Below are 18,157 nucleotides of genomic sequence, written 5' to 3'. Positions count from 1 at the left end.
TCTAGCTGCCGCATTCTGGATTAGTTGTAGTTTCTGGGTCACCTTCAAAGGTAGCCCCACGTAGAGCGCATTGCAGTAATCCAAGTGGGAGATAACTAGAGCATGTACCACTCTGGCGAGACAGACTGCAGGCAGGTAGGGTCTCAGCCTGCGTACCAGATGGAGCTGATAGACAGCTGCCCTGGACACAGAATTGACCTGCGCCTCCATGCACAGCTGTGAGTCCAAAATGACTCCCAGGCTGCACATCTGGTCCTTCAGGGGCACAGTTACGCCATTCAGGACCAGGGAGTCCTCCACACAATATATGCAAATTGGGATACATTTTGTTTTGTTTTAAAAAATTACGTTTTCAGTGGTGCATAGCCCCTTTTTTGGTAATACAAAGCTAAGGGACATAGTGTCTATGGAAACCAGGGTGCCCACCACTACATCCTGTGGTGCCCACAAAAGGTCTCAATAAGTCTTTGTTGAAAAAGACTTACTGAGCTCCTTGCTAAATTTGGGTTTTCCCTATTCTTCCTTAAACATTCCCACATTTTGTTGGCTGCTAAGGTTGGACACCTTCCCTCTCTTCCATTCTGGACAAAGTACTTTCCTCTTGAGAGCAAGTGCTTCTGTGGCTGATGCTGGCACTTGTCTCTTTTTCTACTCTTCTCAAAGTGGCAGCCATTTTGTGACGGGCACCAATAATAATAATAATAATAATAATATATTGTTTATACCCCGCCCATCTGGCCGGGTTTCCCCAGCCACTCTGGGCGGCTTCCAACAAAATATTAAAATACAGAAATCCATCAGACATTAAAAGCTTCCCTGAACAGGGCTGCCATGGTACTCTCTCCAAATTCCAAATGCGCCCACTGACCGAAAAACGTTGGAGATTCCATTGCTAAGTGGCCACCCTAATTAATAGGGCTGGAAAAGTCATTTACTGGAATTTTCCCTTCTACAAAACTACCGAAGGCACAAGAGCACCATTCTATTTCGCTTCTGCTCGCCCTAATTGAGTTCCTTTTCACGGATTCTGTGTGAAATAATACTGACATAACCATTAGAAAACATACATCCCATTTTGGTTTCATTTAATAGAAGCTCTGTGAGACCAAAACCATCAGACAGTTTAAATAATTCCTATATTCTGTCCCTTCACTTTACAGGATTTAAATATTGTGCTAGTTATTAACGACGTCCCTTTCTCTCCTTCTCCTCTACCCCAAGGCTAATTTCTAATGATATTCCTAATAAGAATCTAGAACTCACAGCTCTGTTCAGAAGTCATTGCTCAGCTGTGGAAATGTTACTGTTCAATTTTAATGAAAAATGATACATTTTCTCCAAGACATTTAATAGTGTAGCCTTGGCAAAATGTCATCTAGATGTTCCCAAAGTTGTTGTTGTTTTAAATCCATAAAGGTTTTAATTGGATGCAGGAGACTTGGGTGCCTGCATTTATAGAAACAAGTTGGCCAGATACCAGCTCTTTTTAAATACACTGGCTCCTTCTTAATTCACTTGCAGGCATATTTTCTGTTTGATTACTGAATTTCCTTTGAACACCAGCAAAAACAAAAACCCTAAACTTTTCTTTGTTGTGCTCTTGGTTACATTTTAAATAAAAAATCCAGCTATAATTAATCCAGGCATCTGTTTGGCAACAGCAGGATGCTGGACTAAAAGGACTTCTTTCTGGTATGATCTCTTTTTATGTTCGCATGCAAGGGTGCCAACTTGAATAAAATATTGGGATGGGTGGGTAGGTAGGTAAGCCCCGCCTCACATAAACTGATCATAAGATGTGGCACACGCACACCATTTAAATGGCAATGCCCATCAGTTTTTGGGGGGGGGACCAGCACCCTCAAATATTTTAGGGGGGGGCAAAGGGACCTCAGCCCCTAGGAGCTGGCTCCTGTGTTCATATGCATTGATTAAATAATTTATTTCTTCATTTATGCAGTGTACAGACTGTGTAACAAAAATCTCTAAGCACCTTGCAGGAAAGAATGCAACTATAAAAACACAAAGCTAAAATCTAAAGAAATGCAAAAAAAAGCAAAATACAGTAAAATATTAAATCACAGCACTGAGCAGCTACTGAAGGGGGGGGGGCTTTTCAACAACCAGAGAAAGCCCAACTGATGCGGGAGAGCAGGATCTCACTTCTCTGGATTGATTGCAGAACAGAGAGAAGCATATGCCTGTAGGAATTGGATCCCAGTAGGTGTGGAAACTTCATGGATCGAGCAAGGAGGCATGATCCCGCTCCACCTTCATGTGCTCAGTCATTTCATGAGTAGAATGTGGGGACATTCTGTTGGGGTCATTCAGAGGCTACCTTACACCAGGCATAACTAATTACATGTAAACTTACATGTGTATGTTACATGCATAATATGTATAAAAGAGGCAAACCCCATGCTGTACTATATTTCTACGGCACAATTTTAGAAACAAATTAAAACTTACATATCATTATACAATTATATACATGTGTGCATGTATATGTTTGAAATACTAGCTTAGGAAACTTGGAATGTATAAGCGTATAGCATGCATGTAATATTTGTACAATAATGCATATACTAATGCATATACTATACTTGAATTTTGCATATATGTTTTAAGCAAAAGGGTACTGCTTCTTGCTGAGATTAAGAAGCAAAACAGGGATCAGAAAAAATTCATGTGGTTAATATCTACATCAGGATTTTCAGATAATTCTATCCCACGTTTTATTAAAACTTGCATCTACTGTGTCTTTGATGCTTCCAAACATCCACAAAAAAAACCCTGACATTCATACTTAAGGGGTTGGAGGCATTAACTTTATTTAACTCCAGCATGTCACCAAGGCCATGCTGCAACTCAGTACTGATTCCAAGTAGATGGGACTGCACACATAGCGGCCAGCTGCTATGCCACATATATAGTTGGATCAGAGCCATCATATTTTGCTATTCAATTCATGAGAACAGTCCATGTTGCAAAAGACAATGAAACACTCCTGGACAGATAACAATAACTATTAAAAATAACTGCAGTTTATTTATTTCACACAATGTTACTGCTGGAAACCTTTTTTCTAATGGTCATTGAGATAACAAGATGAAATTAATGATATCATCCATTCACAAAGGTAGGAAAACGACCTATTTTCAGTAAAGTGGAGGCACTTCATCTTAATCAACAGATGGCAAATTAATACTGAAAGGTTTATGTGTTTTCATTTAGGTACACAAATGGTTCTGTTTTCTTCTATGTTATGCTCATGACTTGTTGGAGGGAAGCTGTTAAGGAGTGAGCTTGAAAAGAAAAAGGAGAAAATGCAAACCATTTGGGGAAACATATGTTTGTAGTCTGTCTCCTTCTTTTGCCTGGGTCTCCCTGTGATTCAAGTCTGCCAAGCCTGAGGTATAACTCTGTTGATGGGTGTAAGGTTTAGGATAGTTAAAAGCATGTGATTCAAAAATGTTGATGGCTCCATTCCCTACTCATTTCTTTTTATTTATAAGCTTACTTGCCCCCCTTCACCATAAGGTCGCAGGGTGACTTACAGCAAAGGAGTATAAAGTTATAAAACATAAAACTGTTAACAATAATAAAAACAAGTCAATCATTCCAAATGGAACGCAGCAGTATACATCCAATAAAAGGTGGGTACCACAAAACAAAAGATCTTAATTGACAAAGGCCAGGATAAAGAAGTAAATTCAGTTTACGGCAAGTGCTGTACAATGAAGATGAAACAGGCCCTCAGTGGAGAAGGACTTACACAGCTTAGGGGCTGCCTCTATGGATGTTGGTGACTTCTAACAAAACAGAAAATGAGGCAGAAATCACTACAGTTCACATGTTTGTCTGTGGTTGGGAACAGAAATCAGTTAAGTGAATGGAATTTGCATTTGTTCATATCATTGTTTTTCAGTGTGTTGTGAATGCCTTTTTTCCACATTGCTTTGATGTTTACACTGAAATGAATGTAAGTTACATAAATAGTTAAATAGTGCAAGACAAATGACAGTATTTGTTGGAAAGTGAACCGTAGCAGAATAGAAACAGTGTTGATGATACTCTCATCCTGGAGAGTAGTGACTAGTGGGGTGCCACAGGGTTCTGTCTTGGGCCCAGTCTTATTCAACATCTTTATCAATGACTTGGATTCATGACTTGCTTCAGGGCATGCTGAGCAAGTTTGCAGACGACACCAAATTGGGAGCGGTGGCTAATATCCCAGAGGACAGGATCACACTTCAAAATGACCTTAACAGATTAGACAACTGGGCCAAAGCAAACAAGATGAATTTTAACAAGGAGAAATGTAAGGTACTACACTTGGGCAGAAAAAATGAAAGGCACAAATACAGGATGGGTGGCACCTGGCTTGAGAGCAGTACATGTGAAAAGGATCTAGGAGTCTTGGTAGACCACAAACTTGACATGAGTCAGCAGTGTAATGCAGCAGCTAAAAAAGCCAATGCAATTCTGGGCTACATCAATAGGAATATAGCATCTAGATCTAGGGAAGTAATAGTACCACTGTATTCTGCTCTGGTCAGACCTCACCTGGAGTACTGTGTCCAGTTCTGGGCACCACAGTTCAAGAAGGATACTGACAAGCTGGAACGTGTCCAGAGGAGGGCAACCAAAATGGTCAAAGGCCTGGAAACAATGCCTTATGAGGAACGGCTTAGGGAGCTGGGTATGTTTAGCCTGGAGAAGAGAAGGTTAAGGGGTGATATGATAGCCATGTTCAAATATATGAAAGGATGTCATATGGAGGAGGGAGAAAGATTGTTTTCTGCTGCTCCAGAGAAGCGGACACGGAGCAATGGATTCAAACTACAAGAAAGAAGATTCCACCTAAACATTAGGAAGAATTTCCTGACAGTAAGAGCTGTTCGGCAGTGGAATTTGCTACCAAGGAGTGTGGTGGAGTCTCCTTCTTTGGAGGTCTTTAAGCAGAGGCTTGACAGGCATATGTCAAGTATGCTTTGATGGTTTTCCTGCTTGGCAGAGGGTTGGACTGGATGGCCCTTGTGGTCTCTTCCAACTCTATGATTCTATGATGGTGAAAAATGAACATTGGAATGGAAATCACTGCCTTCTTGGATCCCCAGCTGCCAGAGAGAAAGTTATCTCTTGAAGGACATTCCCGCACACTTATGTGGGTGACCTAAGTACCAAGAAAGCCCCTTCCGCAGATCTTAGTATTCAAGAAGCTTGGTAGGGATGAAGACAGCCTTTTCGATATTTTCCTTCCCCACACCCAGTCCATTGCTAGTCTCTAATTTCATAGTTTCATAGTCTTCTAACAGGAGTCTTGTGGTGGACCTATTGATTCTTATTTGACAGAGTTCTTCTTAAGCCAGTTGTTTGAATTTCTACAGCTACAGATAATTCTGTCTGCCTTGCTAAGGGATGTTAGGAGTGCAGTATGAATGCTGAGAACTTGGTGTGCCCCCGCCCCGCCTGCCAGCCCCCATACACAGCTGCTGGCTCAGAGCTTATTGCCAATACTCAGGCTCACCAATCAATAGAACATAATTAAGCAGCTTCAGAATGCTGCAGGCAAGCTCTGTTGAACACATCTGCTGGCTGAAACTCAAGCTGTGATGAGCATGTCATAGAAAGAGAGTGAATCCAAACCATTTATACCCATTAAGGCTGCAGTTTTAAAACACGCACACACCTCATTGAACATAGCGGGACTTACTTCAGTGTAAACACACAAAGGACTGGACTGCAAGGTTGCAGTTATTTTGGCATACTTAAAAGCAGGGACAGAGAAGCTTTTTCAGCCTGAGGGCTGCATATGTGCTGGGATAACTCAGCAGAGCATGAGACTCCTAATCTGAGGGATGTGGTTTTGAACCCAACATTGAGCGAAATATTCATACATTGCATGGGTTGGGACAGTGCTTTTTTTCCAGGGGGTACTCAAGGGTACGTGATACTGGCAACTTTTGTAGTTGTTGTTGCTGTTGCTGTTGTTGTTGTTGTTAAGTGTGACACTTACTGTAACAACTTTATGGTGAGTTGTTCAAGGGACCCCTGAACATTAGGTCCAGTCGTGACCGACTCTGGGGTTGCGGCACTCATCTCGCGTTATTGGCCGAGGGAGCCAGTATACAGCTTCCAGGTCATGTGGCCAGCATGACAAAGCTGCTTCTGGTGAACCAGAGCAGCACACATAAATGCCGTTTATCTTCCCGCTGTAGCGGTACCTATTTATCTACTTGCACTTTTACGTGCTTTTGAACTGCTAGGTTGGCAGGAGCTGGAACCGAGCAATGGGATCTCACCTCGTCGCGGGGATTCGAACCGCCGACCTTCTGATCGGCAAGCCCCAGGCTCTGTGGTTTAACCCACAGCGCCATCCGCGTCCCTAAATGCTGAGTACCAGCACCTATTTTTCTAGGGGGAAAAGCATTGGGTTGGGACTTGATGACCCTTGTTGTCCCTTCCAGCTCTACAGTTCTATGATTCCTTTCTGCCAATGGTGGGTAGAGGCAGAGCAACAAATGCAAATTTTAGTTTTGTGCAGTATGTTAGTTTATGAACACCCCCTTCTCTCTTCTACCCAGGCAAGCAAAATGCATTATCAGGGTTCACTGACATATTAATAAGGCAACGTGCTATAGGCGCGTGTGCAGCATGACGTGTGTGTGTGTGTGTGTGTGTGTGTGTGGAGAGAGAGAGAGAGAGAGAGCGCAGCTGTGGCGGGGGAGGATGTGTGGTGTGGAGAGAGTCCTGCAGGGCAAACAGAGACCTGTTTGGCCACATTTACCCCCTGGATCTGAGGTTTCTCCAACCCGCTTAAAAAATAGAGAATTCCAAAAGAATGTTACAAAAGACAAGGGTTACAAACCATCTAAAGTGCAAGTAGAATATGATGCTTCAATTTGTTAGTTTGTGGGATCAATAAACTAAGGAAATTATAGGTATAAATATAAAAAGATACCTGAGAAGGTTAAGCCAATCGTGACTGAACTGGGGTTCTTAAGTGTACTAAACAGGGTTATATTTAATTCACTGAACCAAGTTTGAATTTTGATAAGCTGTTAGGTAAAAGCAGTTATTCTCTGCAGGGTTTTTAATGGATCAGTCTATTCCAGTCTGTGTTAATTTCACAAATGTTTATTCATTAGTCCTTTCAGTCTAATTTCCATATTAATCTGCATGTTTTGTTTTTTAAATCTGTATGAAAATTCGTACATGAATTTGTATTTAAATACTTTAATATATGTACTTTATAAGAAAATACATATTTATATAATATTTTTGCTCGGTTTATGCATTTCTAAATGTTTTTTTATCCTATAATGCATTTTGGTATGTTCTTTGAGGTGAGAGCTCTACATTATTGCAAAGTCAGAGAAGTGTGAAATCCAAAGAATACGTTCCTTTCCATGCATTAGTCCAGGAGGTGAGAATCAAGTTAGTTTGCCTAAAAATGTAAACCAGACAAAACTGTTCTTCATCCCTACCAGTACATGTGTGATCCATAAGCTGATCAGAACACACTTATTTGGGAGCAAGCTTCATTTAGTACAGTGGGACTCACTATGGGGAAAACCTGCATAGAATCAGGCTGCATGTTATTAGGGATACAGGAGAAATTTGATGCAGTTCACATTTAAACCTACCTAACTCACATTTTTCAAAACAGTATAAGATCTGAAATACAACTATCCTTTGACATGCGGACTTCTCCGAATTTTACAGGGCAGTTAACCAACCAGGCAATGTGTACAAAAATGTATATTAAAAATGTTGTATATAGTGAAAGTAACATACAAAATGTGTTGTAATAGGGAAAACCTGCTTGTGAAAAAATGTATATACTAGACTGAAAGGAGAAATTTGCTGCATGATGCAGATGAATTTTCAAGAGGAACATATACATATAGTCAGAAACTGATGAGGAAATGTGAAGGACTGAACTTAAGATTGGGAAAATGAGAAACCGGGAGAATCTGTCTAAAATAGAGATTCACCCACCCTTACTAAGTGCTAGTTTCAAGCTTCTATTCAAGAAACTCTAAAACAACTTTTCCTTCAGTTGATACTTATCTCTATTGACCATTTGCACAAACAGTATTTAGCTATGACAGAATGGTTGTATAGCAAGGAGAGTGGTAATATGTCACATTGGTAAAAAAAATTGATTGATTGATAAAAATTATCATGGACAATGATAATACATAAAGTTTTGTTTAATTGTTCTCTTCCTAGATGGCTGCCCAGGTCTGTGTTATGGAAATGGAAGATGCACCCTTGATCAGAATGGATGGCACTGTGTCTGCCAGGTGGGCTGGAGCGGAATGGGATGCAACGTTGTCATGGAAATGATGTGTGGAGACAGCATTGATAATGATGGAGGTATGGGCATGCTTTATGACCTCCAAGTATTGTACAATTAGATCCTGTGTATTGCCTTTTTGCTGTCTTACTGCTTACCCCGCCGAGAGCCATCTGTAATCAAAAGTAACTTTTGATTTTTTAGTAAGTTTTTAGTACTGATCCTGTATTGACTAGCAAGCTTGTTGCTTGCTCGTTTTTAAACTAATTTCATTCTTTAATTTTCTGTTATTTGTGAGCCTACTTGGGGCTAAAAATAACTATATCAGATGAATATTTAAACTGGCAAATAGACAAAGTGAAGGACCACACTGCAGAGTGCACAATTCAGACATGTTTCTCTGAAGTGGGATAGTAATGTGTCCTCCCAACCATTTTGTCCCACCTCCAAGCGCTTCATCTTTGAATATGCACACAACATTAAAGGCACCTCTCTCAATCTGAAACAGTGGAACAGATGCACAGCTGTGGAGTGCTGATTTGTGCTTGTGGCATACATCTGTGTCATGCTGGCAGGACTTAATGATAGCAGCCGCGTTCAGCTGATGCCCATCGTGGCAAAAATCTCTTAGTTTTCTGAGAAATTGCCACATTTTACCAATTCTTTCATTTTATTCCCATTTGCCTCTCCCACTTTGCTACTTTGGCACAGCAGCCATAAGTTTCCTGACTGGGAGTAGCCCAAAATATCTGGAGGGCACCAGGTTGGTGAAGGATGATCTAAGATGATATTTCAAATTTGCTGAAATGGTTTACACACACACACACACACACACACACACACACACACACACACACTCACACACTTTTGTATGTCCAGCTATTGTTGAAAAAGCAGCAGGGATGGTTCCATATAAACTGCCTGGAAAGCCTATGTTGAAATCTCTGAGTGTGACATTCTCACATTAGAGCCTCAGGCTCCAGAATAATAGCTCTACCTAAAACCAGAACCAACAAGACTGCACATTGCAAGCAGTCTGGGTGAGGATCACATCACTTCTAAGCTTTCTGTAGAGCACAGAGCAATGCATGCTGTGGCTCTACAGAGATGTGTCCAAGCCTCCAAGCAGATATTCACTCTGATTCCCAGACATTCTTACTTAGGCTGTGCAGCTGGTTTTGAGTAAAAATTGAAGCGTTCCAAATTTGACGCAGGCAATCTTGCCATCCTACAACCCACAATTACCGCCCTCCTTTGACCCCCATCCTGCTAAGTCCTCCCCCAAGTCCCCCCCCCACGCTTTAAAAAGAGCAACAAACAATGATAATTTTTATTGGTGTTTTTGCATACAAAATAAGATCTCCAAAACCAAGGCATCAAAAAACAATCCCAGCAGCAGAAGTTGAAACCATTTTAATGTTGTTATGTACAGTATTGCTTTTATATCCTGCCTTTCCTTCTGGAGGAGCCCTGAATAGCATACATATCTCTACTATAAAATATTTTAGGAAGCATCCTAAAAACAGTGTCTGTTAATGTCAGTGGGTTGGACCAACAAAGGGTACAATCCTAGCAAATATGTAGCTTGTGGGCACATCTATGCTGTTAGAGGCCAAAGTGCCCTCTGACTAGGAGTACCTTCATCTTGTACACCAGCTGTGCCCATATCTGGATCAGGAGGATCTGACTGGTAGAGTCCAAGCATTGGTAACCTTGAGACTAGATTATTGCAGTGTGAGGCTGCCCTTGGCCCTGAAACTCCAGCTGCTGCAGATGATGTGACACTTCTGCTAAAACATCTCCATTGGCTGCTCATCTGCTACCAGGCCAGGCTGAACACTCTTATGTTAACATACAAAGGCCTGAACCACTTGGATCTTGGATATTTTACAGACTGCCTGAGCCCTGAGCTGAGATAATCCCGAGGAGCTATGTTAGCAGGGCCGGCTCGTCGTAGACCCCCGGTGGCGCAGGGCACCATGGCGCCGGCCCGCCAGGAGGGCGCCGCGAGCTGCGCCCACCCGCTGGCCGACCGGTCTGCCGGTCTGCTGCGCGCGGCGCCCACCTGCCCACCGCGCTGGGAAACGGGGCGGGAGGGCGCCGGAGAGATTGCGCTGTGCCTGCCCGCCCGCCCGCCGCGCAGCAGCGCCGCGCCCACCGCGCCCCGGGAAACGGGGCGGAAGGGCGCCGGAGAGATCCGGCGCACCATGGCGACAGGGGCGCTTAAGACGGCACTGTATGTTAGTTGCCCCTCATGCCCCAGAGGCCCAACTTCCCTCAACTAAAAGTTAGGCATTTAGTGTTGCTCATCTCCATGGTGGGGAACATTATTTAAACAAAGATACATTATTTAAACAGAGGTTTTTTTAATATTGTTTTGTGTTTTATTGTTTTATCATATGTTGCTGTAAACTGCCCTGATATTTTATAAGATGGCAGCAAGGGTTTTTTCCAGCTGGAGCTCAGTTCCAGCACCTCTCAGGTGGGTGCATCGCTGTTATAAGAGAACAAGAGAGGCGTTCATGGTGAGTTCAGGTACCTATTTTATTAGAAAAACAGCACTGTGTTGTATATTAGTTGTTTATTGTATATACAACACAGGACACTGTTGGCGCTGTGGTCTAAACCACTGAGACACTTGCGCTTGCCAGTCTGAAGATTGGCGGTTCAAATCCACACAACGGGGTGAGCTCCCATTTATCTGTCCCAGCTTCTGCCAACTAAATGGTTTGAAAACATACTAGTGCAAGTAGATTAACAGGTACTGCTGTGGCAGGAAGGTAAATGGTGTTTCTGTGTGCTCTGACACTCGTCACGGTGTCCCGTTGCGCAAGAAGCAGTTTAGTCATGCTGGCCACATGACCTGGAAAGCTGTCTGTGGACAAACACTGGCTCCCTCGGCCTGAAAAGCGAGATGAGCACTGCACCCGATAGTTGCCTTTGACTGGACTTAACCGTCCAGAGGTCCTTTACCTTTACCTTTACCTTTACAACACAGGGCAGAAAATATATAGGAACTTGCTGTCATTCCATCCCAAATACTCTAGCCAAACCTGAACCTAGCTTTCCTACTTTTATTTTCCTTCCTTCCTTCTCCATTGTTTTATCCTTACTGATGTAGATAAAACTTTAACTCAGCTTATCGTTCTTTCACATATAGATTATTGTACAGTATTATTTTCTGATCTTCCTATCTCACATTGTAAGCTGCTTATCTCTGTCCTTAATTCTTCTGCTTACTGATCTCACAGCAGTCCAACATGTATCTCCTTTTTTCTTCTCTCTTCCTCATTTCATATTGAATAGGAGGTGCCACACCTTGCTTTCCTTACCTCGCTACTCTGCTTTCAATTTATTTACCTTCTTGGATTGTGTTACCAGGTAGTGACAGCCCCAGCCCCCAGGGATCATAAGGAAGGAATAAAGACTCTGACAACATTACCTATATGGAATTAAAATTAGGCCACAACTTTATTAAACTTCTGAATGTAGAAAGACCTTGGGTGTTTATCCCTCCCAATCCCCCAGCCAGGGGGAACTGGGGCTCATCAGGGTAAATGGGATATGGGGGTGCTCTGTGAGACGTAAGTGTAACAGGCAGCCAAGCCCATATCACAGCACGCAGGGTAGTTCACTGACAACTTTTCAGTGTATGGCCAGTGACACCCATATATATAACCCCTTTAAGAGGGGGACCCTGGAACCTGCAAACAAGAAACATTAAAGAAAAGGAGGGTAGGGAGGGTAAATCTCCAGAGCCGACTGGCTGCCTATTGTTGGCTCCACCCCCTATTTATAAATGGGGCTGGCCAGCAAGATTACTGAGGCTGGGCACGAACCTCCAAAAGTTAACACTGAGAGGCAAGCCAGCTCCTGTTTGCCAGTAAGCTCTCTGGGAACTGTAGCACCATGCGCGATCCTGCAAAGGGCACCCACAATGTAAAGTACAATGTAAAGTGTGAGTGCTCATTCTCCATTCTTCTGCTGCCTATTGCACCACCAACTTCAGTCTAAACTCTCCCCTCAACTGGCTACCTCTTTATTTACCTACCTCTTTATTTACCACCAGTCCAGGGGCTGTTACCTCCAACTATAGGCCACCTAGCCTTTTATCACCCCCATTCTATCACCCCCATTGGAGATTCACCCTTCCCCTTCTTTCACAGGTACTTCATTGTGCAGAGAAAAAGTAGGACATAGATGTATGGATGGTAAACAAGGAATACTGAAATTGTCATAAATATATATTGTCATAGATTGTCATATAGTCATACCTCGGTTTAAGTACGCCTCGGTTTGAGTACTTTCAGTTTAAGTACTCTGTGGACCTGTCTGGAATGGATTAATCCACTTTCAATTACTTTCAATGGGAAAGTCTGCTTCAGGCTAAGTATGCTTCAGGTTAAGTACGGACTTCCAGAACCAATTACACTCATACTTCAGGTTAAGTACGCTTCAGGTTGAGTACTCCGCGGACCCATCTGGAACGGATTACTCCACTTTCCATTACTTTCAATGGGAAAGTTCGCTTCAGGTTAAGTACACTTCAGTTTAAGTACTCCGTGGACCGTCTGGAACGGATTAATCCACTTTCCATTACTTGGGAAAGTTCACTTCAGGTTAAGTACGCTTCAGGTTAAGTACAGACTTCTGGAACCAATTGTGTACTTAAACCGAGGTACCACTGTATATATTATCCATTGTGTTTCTATTGTTAAGTCTCTTTGAGATGTTTCCTAGGAAGAGATCGTAAATGCAAGTAAATAAATAAATAATGCATTCTTCGCAGCCGTCAATCCTTTGGCTCCTGTATTGCAACTTTTTCCCTGTATTATCCATTTCAGATGGTTTGACAGACTGTATAGACCCTGACTGCTGCCAGCAAAGCAATTGCTATTCAAGCCCTCTCTGTCAAGGGTCCCCTGATCCCCTTGACCTCATTCAGCAGAGCCAGCCTCCTTTCTCTCAGCATCCTCCAAGGCTCTTTTATGATAGAATCAAGTTTCTTATTGGCAAGGAAAGCACTCATGTAATCCGAGGAGATGTCTCATTTGAGAGCAGGTAAGTGTTTTGTGTGTTTTCTTTACTACTGAAAACTGCTTTCCAAATTGAAGGTACTCAACCACTACACGGGTGGGAATGGTGTGTGTGTGTGTGTGTGGAATTAAATGATCCTCGATAACTTCTTTGGGGGATATTGCCTGGTCTTCTCCACACTTAAAGTAAGGCCATAAACAGATATTTTAGATTTGCTGCATAGGTCATTTACACATATATACTGTTTTCAGTTTTCAGTCATGAAATAGCGTTGACATGCAAAAATGTCCAATAACTTAATAAAAAGTAGTTTACATTTGTCTGCATTTAAAACAACAAGAAGAGTGCTGCAGTAGTGGGAGGAAAGGGATTGACTTTTTAAAGCTTTTTTTTGGAAGCTCTGACCAAGAAGGATACATCCTTTTGAAAGATAAATGGCCCCATGTAGAATCGTCTCAGGACCTCATGGTAACATTCTATGATATTTCTGTATTTTTGGTTGAATTCTGATGCTATTTTTTGTTGTTTTGATTGATGTATATCTTGTACTTTTATTGTATGTTTCTTTTGAGTTCATATGTGTTAATCTTGTTCACTAGTTTGGGGACCTTTGGGCGAAACTTACCATGCCATAAGGACTCCCCACATGCGGTAAATGAGCATACCATAGGCAGGGTGATGTATGCTGATGCATTTGTTTGCTACACGCAGGAAAGGCTATGTGTCTTTGGGGTGTTTTCCGGCATAGGACCATAAGGGCCATAGCAGCTTAGTGATAGAACAACATTTCAGTCTCCAGCATCTCCAGATAGGAAGGTCTTGTCTGAAACCCTGAAGAGCCTCTGGCAGTCAGTGTTGACGATACTAAGCTGGGTGAACTAATGGCCTGACTCAATAAAGGGCAGCTTCCTATTCCCTTGCCCAAAGAATTCAGGGGCTATAACAGAATAGGCTCTGACTGCTGTGGCAGGAACTGTAGGTCATTAGTAAGCTCATAGTTTGGATGCAGAAAGTCCCAAGTTCAATCCTTGACATCTCCATTGGGGTGGGGGCCGTTCCAGGTGGCTGATGAGACACTGGAAAGCTAGTCAATATTTAACACTGGGCTAGATGTACAAATACTTATATTCCTGTGAAAAAGTTGAAATCCAGAACTGGGCTTCTTCATTGGTTGTTCTTAAATTGGGGATAAATTTCTAAAGGCAAAGTGACACTTCACATGTAGGACTAAGCTGGTGCAGTTTGTGAAGGAAGAGCCATTTGGGAGACTCTTGAATGATGCACATGATCTAGATCTGTTTTAGTTTGTTTGGATTGGCATAGAAACCAGCATTGTTTGGAATGTGGTCAGAAACCAGCATAGTCGGCTGAAGCTAAATCCTTCGAAGACAGAGGTCTTCTGGTTGGGGCAGGATGACATGGGGCCGGGGGGGGGGGGCAAATTCCATCTTTCCCTGGGGCTCAATTAGTGTCAGCCCCTTCTGTCAAGAGCTTGGATATAACCTTGGATGCCTCCCTTTCCATGGAGGCTCAGGTTGCAACCACAGCCAAGGTGGCATTTTTCCATCTCTGCTGCATTAAGCAGTTGGTCCCCTACCTTTCTCAGCCTGACCTGGCCACAGTGATCCATGCGATGCTCACCTCTAGGCTTGATCATTGTACACGGGGCTGCCCTTGAAACTGACCCAGAAACTCCAGCGGGTGCAGAATGCTGCGGCAAGACTCCTTACGGGGTCCTCACCGTGAGATCACATTCATCCAGGGCTTTACCAGCTGCACTGGCTCCTGGTGGAGTACAGGGTCAGGTTGGTTTTGACCTTTAAAGCCTTATGCGGCTTAGGACCCTCGTACCTACGGGACCACCTCTCCTGGTATGCCCCGCAGAGGACGTTAAGGTCCACAAATAATAACATACTGGAGATCCCGAGTCACAAGGTGGTTAGACTGGCCTCGATCAGGACCAGGGCCTTCTCAGTACTAGCTCCGACCTGGTGGAACGCTCTCTCTCGGGAGACTAGGGCCCAGTGGGAGTTGTCATCCTTTCGTAGGGCCTGCAAGACGGAGCTGTTCCGCTTGGCCTTTGGACTGACTCAGTCTGACCCCAGTGTTACCCTCCCCATAGGCTTTATTCTACAGATATTTAAATGAGGTTGCACTTGTAGATTCCTAATTTTAAAATTGAATTTTAACATTGTATTTAATCTGCATTTTAATTGAATTGTTTCTTTCATGCTTGCTTTGATATTCTTGTTGTTAGCCGCCCTGAGCCCAGTCTTGACTGGGAAGGGCGGGGCATAAATATTATTATTATTATTATTATTATTATTATTATTATTATTATTATTATTATTATAGTACTGTGGTACCTCTGGTTAAGAACTTAATTTGTTCTGGAGGTCCGTTCTTAACCTGCAACTGTTCTTAACCTGAAGCACCACTTTAGCTAATGGGGCCTCCTGCTGCCGCCACACCGCCAGAGCACAATTTCTGTTCTCATCCTGAAGCAAAGTTCTTAACCTGAGATACTATTTCTGGGTTAGCGGTCTTTGTAACCTGAAGCGTTTGTAACCTGAAGCATTTGTAACCCGAGGTACCACTGTAGAGAAGAACAGAAAGATCTTCCTGATCTAACAAATAGCTCTGTGTACCTTAAATCAATAAAGATATTTAAACCAGTTTGTTCTGTTGCTGAACTAAAAATGAGCAGGATCCTACAGCCACAACAAACCTCTGAAGGTGGCTTGCTTAAGCAGGTAGTATCAGGCTGGAGTCACATGAGCTTGGGTAAGTCTAAGCAGAAATAACTCTCCTGGATCAGAGCAAAGGCCTGTCTAGTCCAGCATCCTGTTTCCCACAGTGGCTAGCCCTGATGTCTCTTGAAAGGCTCGACATCATGACACGAGGGCAGTAGCCATCTCCTGTAGTTCCCAAGTGACTGTATTGAGAAGCAATGCTGCTTTTGATCCTGGAGGCAACATACTGCAATTATGGCTATTAGTCTTACCCTCCTGACAAGGTCTGAAGTTCAACTGAGGCCTTCTATATGTCTTGATCTCTCCCCCTTTCATGAAAAGTAGAATGACTTTAAAGAGTAGTCCTTTATCTTTGAGCCTTGCACTCTGTCACCTCTCAGTCTATTGTAAGCATTGGGATGCAACTCTTCTTGGAGGCTGATGTGTCTGCATAGGAAAAAGTAGATAGAGGGAGGAACCTCCAGGTTTCCTCAACTGTCCTGTCTGACCTAACCTGTGTTGACCTTACCTCAGGTGCTAGACTGATAGCGTTTTTGGCTTCATTACCTGCTTCCTGCTTCTCCATCCTCATCTTAGTAGAGGATACATCTTTTTCGTCCTGCTTACTGAGGTACAAGAGCAAGCATGGCTCAAGGCAACATCACCTTAGCTAGGATTTTTCTTAGCCAGCATATGCTTTCCAGAATGAATGTAGCTTTCTTATTTTCCTAAACTCAGAGTCTCATCGTGATTCTATCAAGGTTAAGTGTGCCCCTTCAGTAGGAATGCACAGTATTAAGTTCAACTTCTGGTTAGCGTTTTAACTCCAAATGCCAGCACAGTCAGCATGAGGTCTCTAGGGTACAGAAGGGACAGTTCCTCAGGGTGAATCTGGTTCAAGAGGTGCTGCCTCTTGGGGGCCTGTTTTGGTTCTCTGGTCAAAGGGGCTGTTGGCTGACTGGCTCAGGCCTGGTGGCAAGGCCTAGGTTCAGTCCCTCCATGGCTTGCATCACTGGTCTTCCTGAACCAGCTGGTCATTCCTCCTCTGTCAGGGAATAGTATGATGTAATTCCTCATCCAACCAGGAGTTTCTGCCAGGAAATTCTCACCAGTTTTTATTCAAACAGGGAATTATCATCAATGTGCCTTAGATTCAGTTTGCTGGAAAATAATGGTGGTTGTGTGGGTGAATGGTATACCTTTGAGTCTATAATACATATGTGTGTTTCTGTGTGATTATAGAGAAGTAGTTTAATGCTCTGAAGGCAAGGTTACAGATATTTTCCTCTGAAAAAGGAGTAACATTTGAAATATGCAGCTCATAAGGTTTTATACAGTAGCCCACCCCAGGCAACTATAATTTATGTACTGGTGTCGACAGCCACAGATCATCCATAATGCCTAACAGTTTCTCATGTACCCTGGCTTGTAAATTAGATTTCTTGGTTCTTATACATTGTTGTACTGAAGGAGAAAATATAGCTAGTTGTGCTGATGTACTAGAGAGGGAGAAATCCCAAAATAAGGATAGGATAATATCTTTATTAAATCAGTGCCTGGATTGGCAGCCACCTGAGGACTCCACACATACCACTCTGAGATCCATCATGAAAGATAAGCAGGATATGAATGTAATTAAATAAAAAATATTAGGTTAGACCATGATAGGTGCAAAACAGATTCAAGGTTGGACCAAAGGTTAATAGGAAGAAGGAAAAAATGACCTTTCTACCTTTGAAAACAAAAAAAGGGAACATTTGGATTCATTTCCTATGTGCTGCAATTAGCACAGGATATGGATCTGAATTGTTCTTTGTGCTGAATGTCAAAATTGGATGCCGAACATGCTTTTAGAGGAAGCTGGGAGGCTTGTATGATATGGAAGCAATAAGAGGCAGGTATTAAAAAGCCCCTGTGAAGGAATAGGGATTTCAGCATTTTGTGTTAGTGTTTTTGTATGCAAGTAATGGGTTATAGAATGGTTTTGCTCTAAAGCCTCTCATGCATAAGAAGGTTAAAAAAACAACTCATATGAATGTTAAAAGTTCAAGGGAATGTTTAGCTCAGAATGCTGTTCACAGGA

General features: G+C 42.7%; 1 protein-coding gene across 1 annotated transcript in view; it reads left to right on the top strand.

The window, feature by feature from the left end:
- TENM1 (teneurin transmembrane protein 1) overlaps positions 1-18,157 on the top strand; it is a 371,047-nt gene that overhangs the window by 240,767 nt on the left and 112,123 nt on the right. The window contains exons 14-15 of the mRNA XM_060270166.2: positions 8,239-8,385; positions 13,150-13,366. Coding sequence (XP_060126149.1) covers positions 8,239-8,385; positions 13,150-13,366 — 364 coding nt within the window. The remainder of the gene's footprint in view (positions 1-8,238; positions 8,386-13,149; positions 13,367-18,157) is intronic.

This window comes from Zootoca vivipara, chromosome Z2 (genome assembly GCF_965207765.1).
Source record: "Zootoca vivipara chromosome Z2, rZooViv2.hap1.1, whole genome shotgun sequence".
In the NCBI taxonomy this organism is placed as follows: Eukaryota; Metazoa; Chordata; class Lepidosauria; order Squamata; family Lacertidae; genus Zootoca; species Zootoca vivipara.
This window is presented reverse-complemented; position numbering and strand designations above follow the sequence as displayed.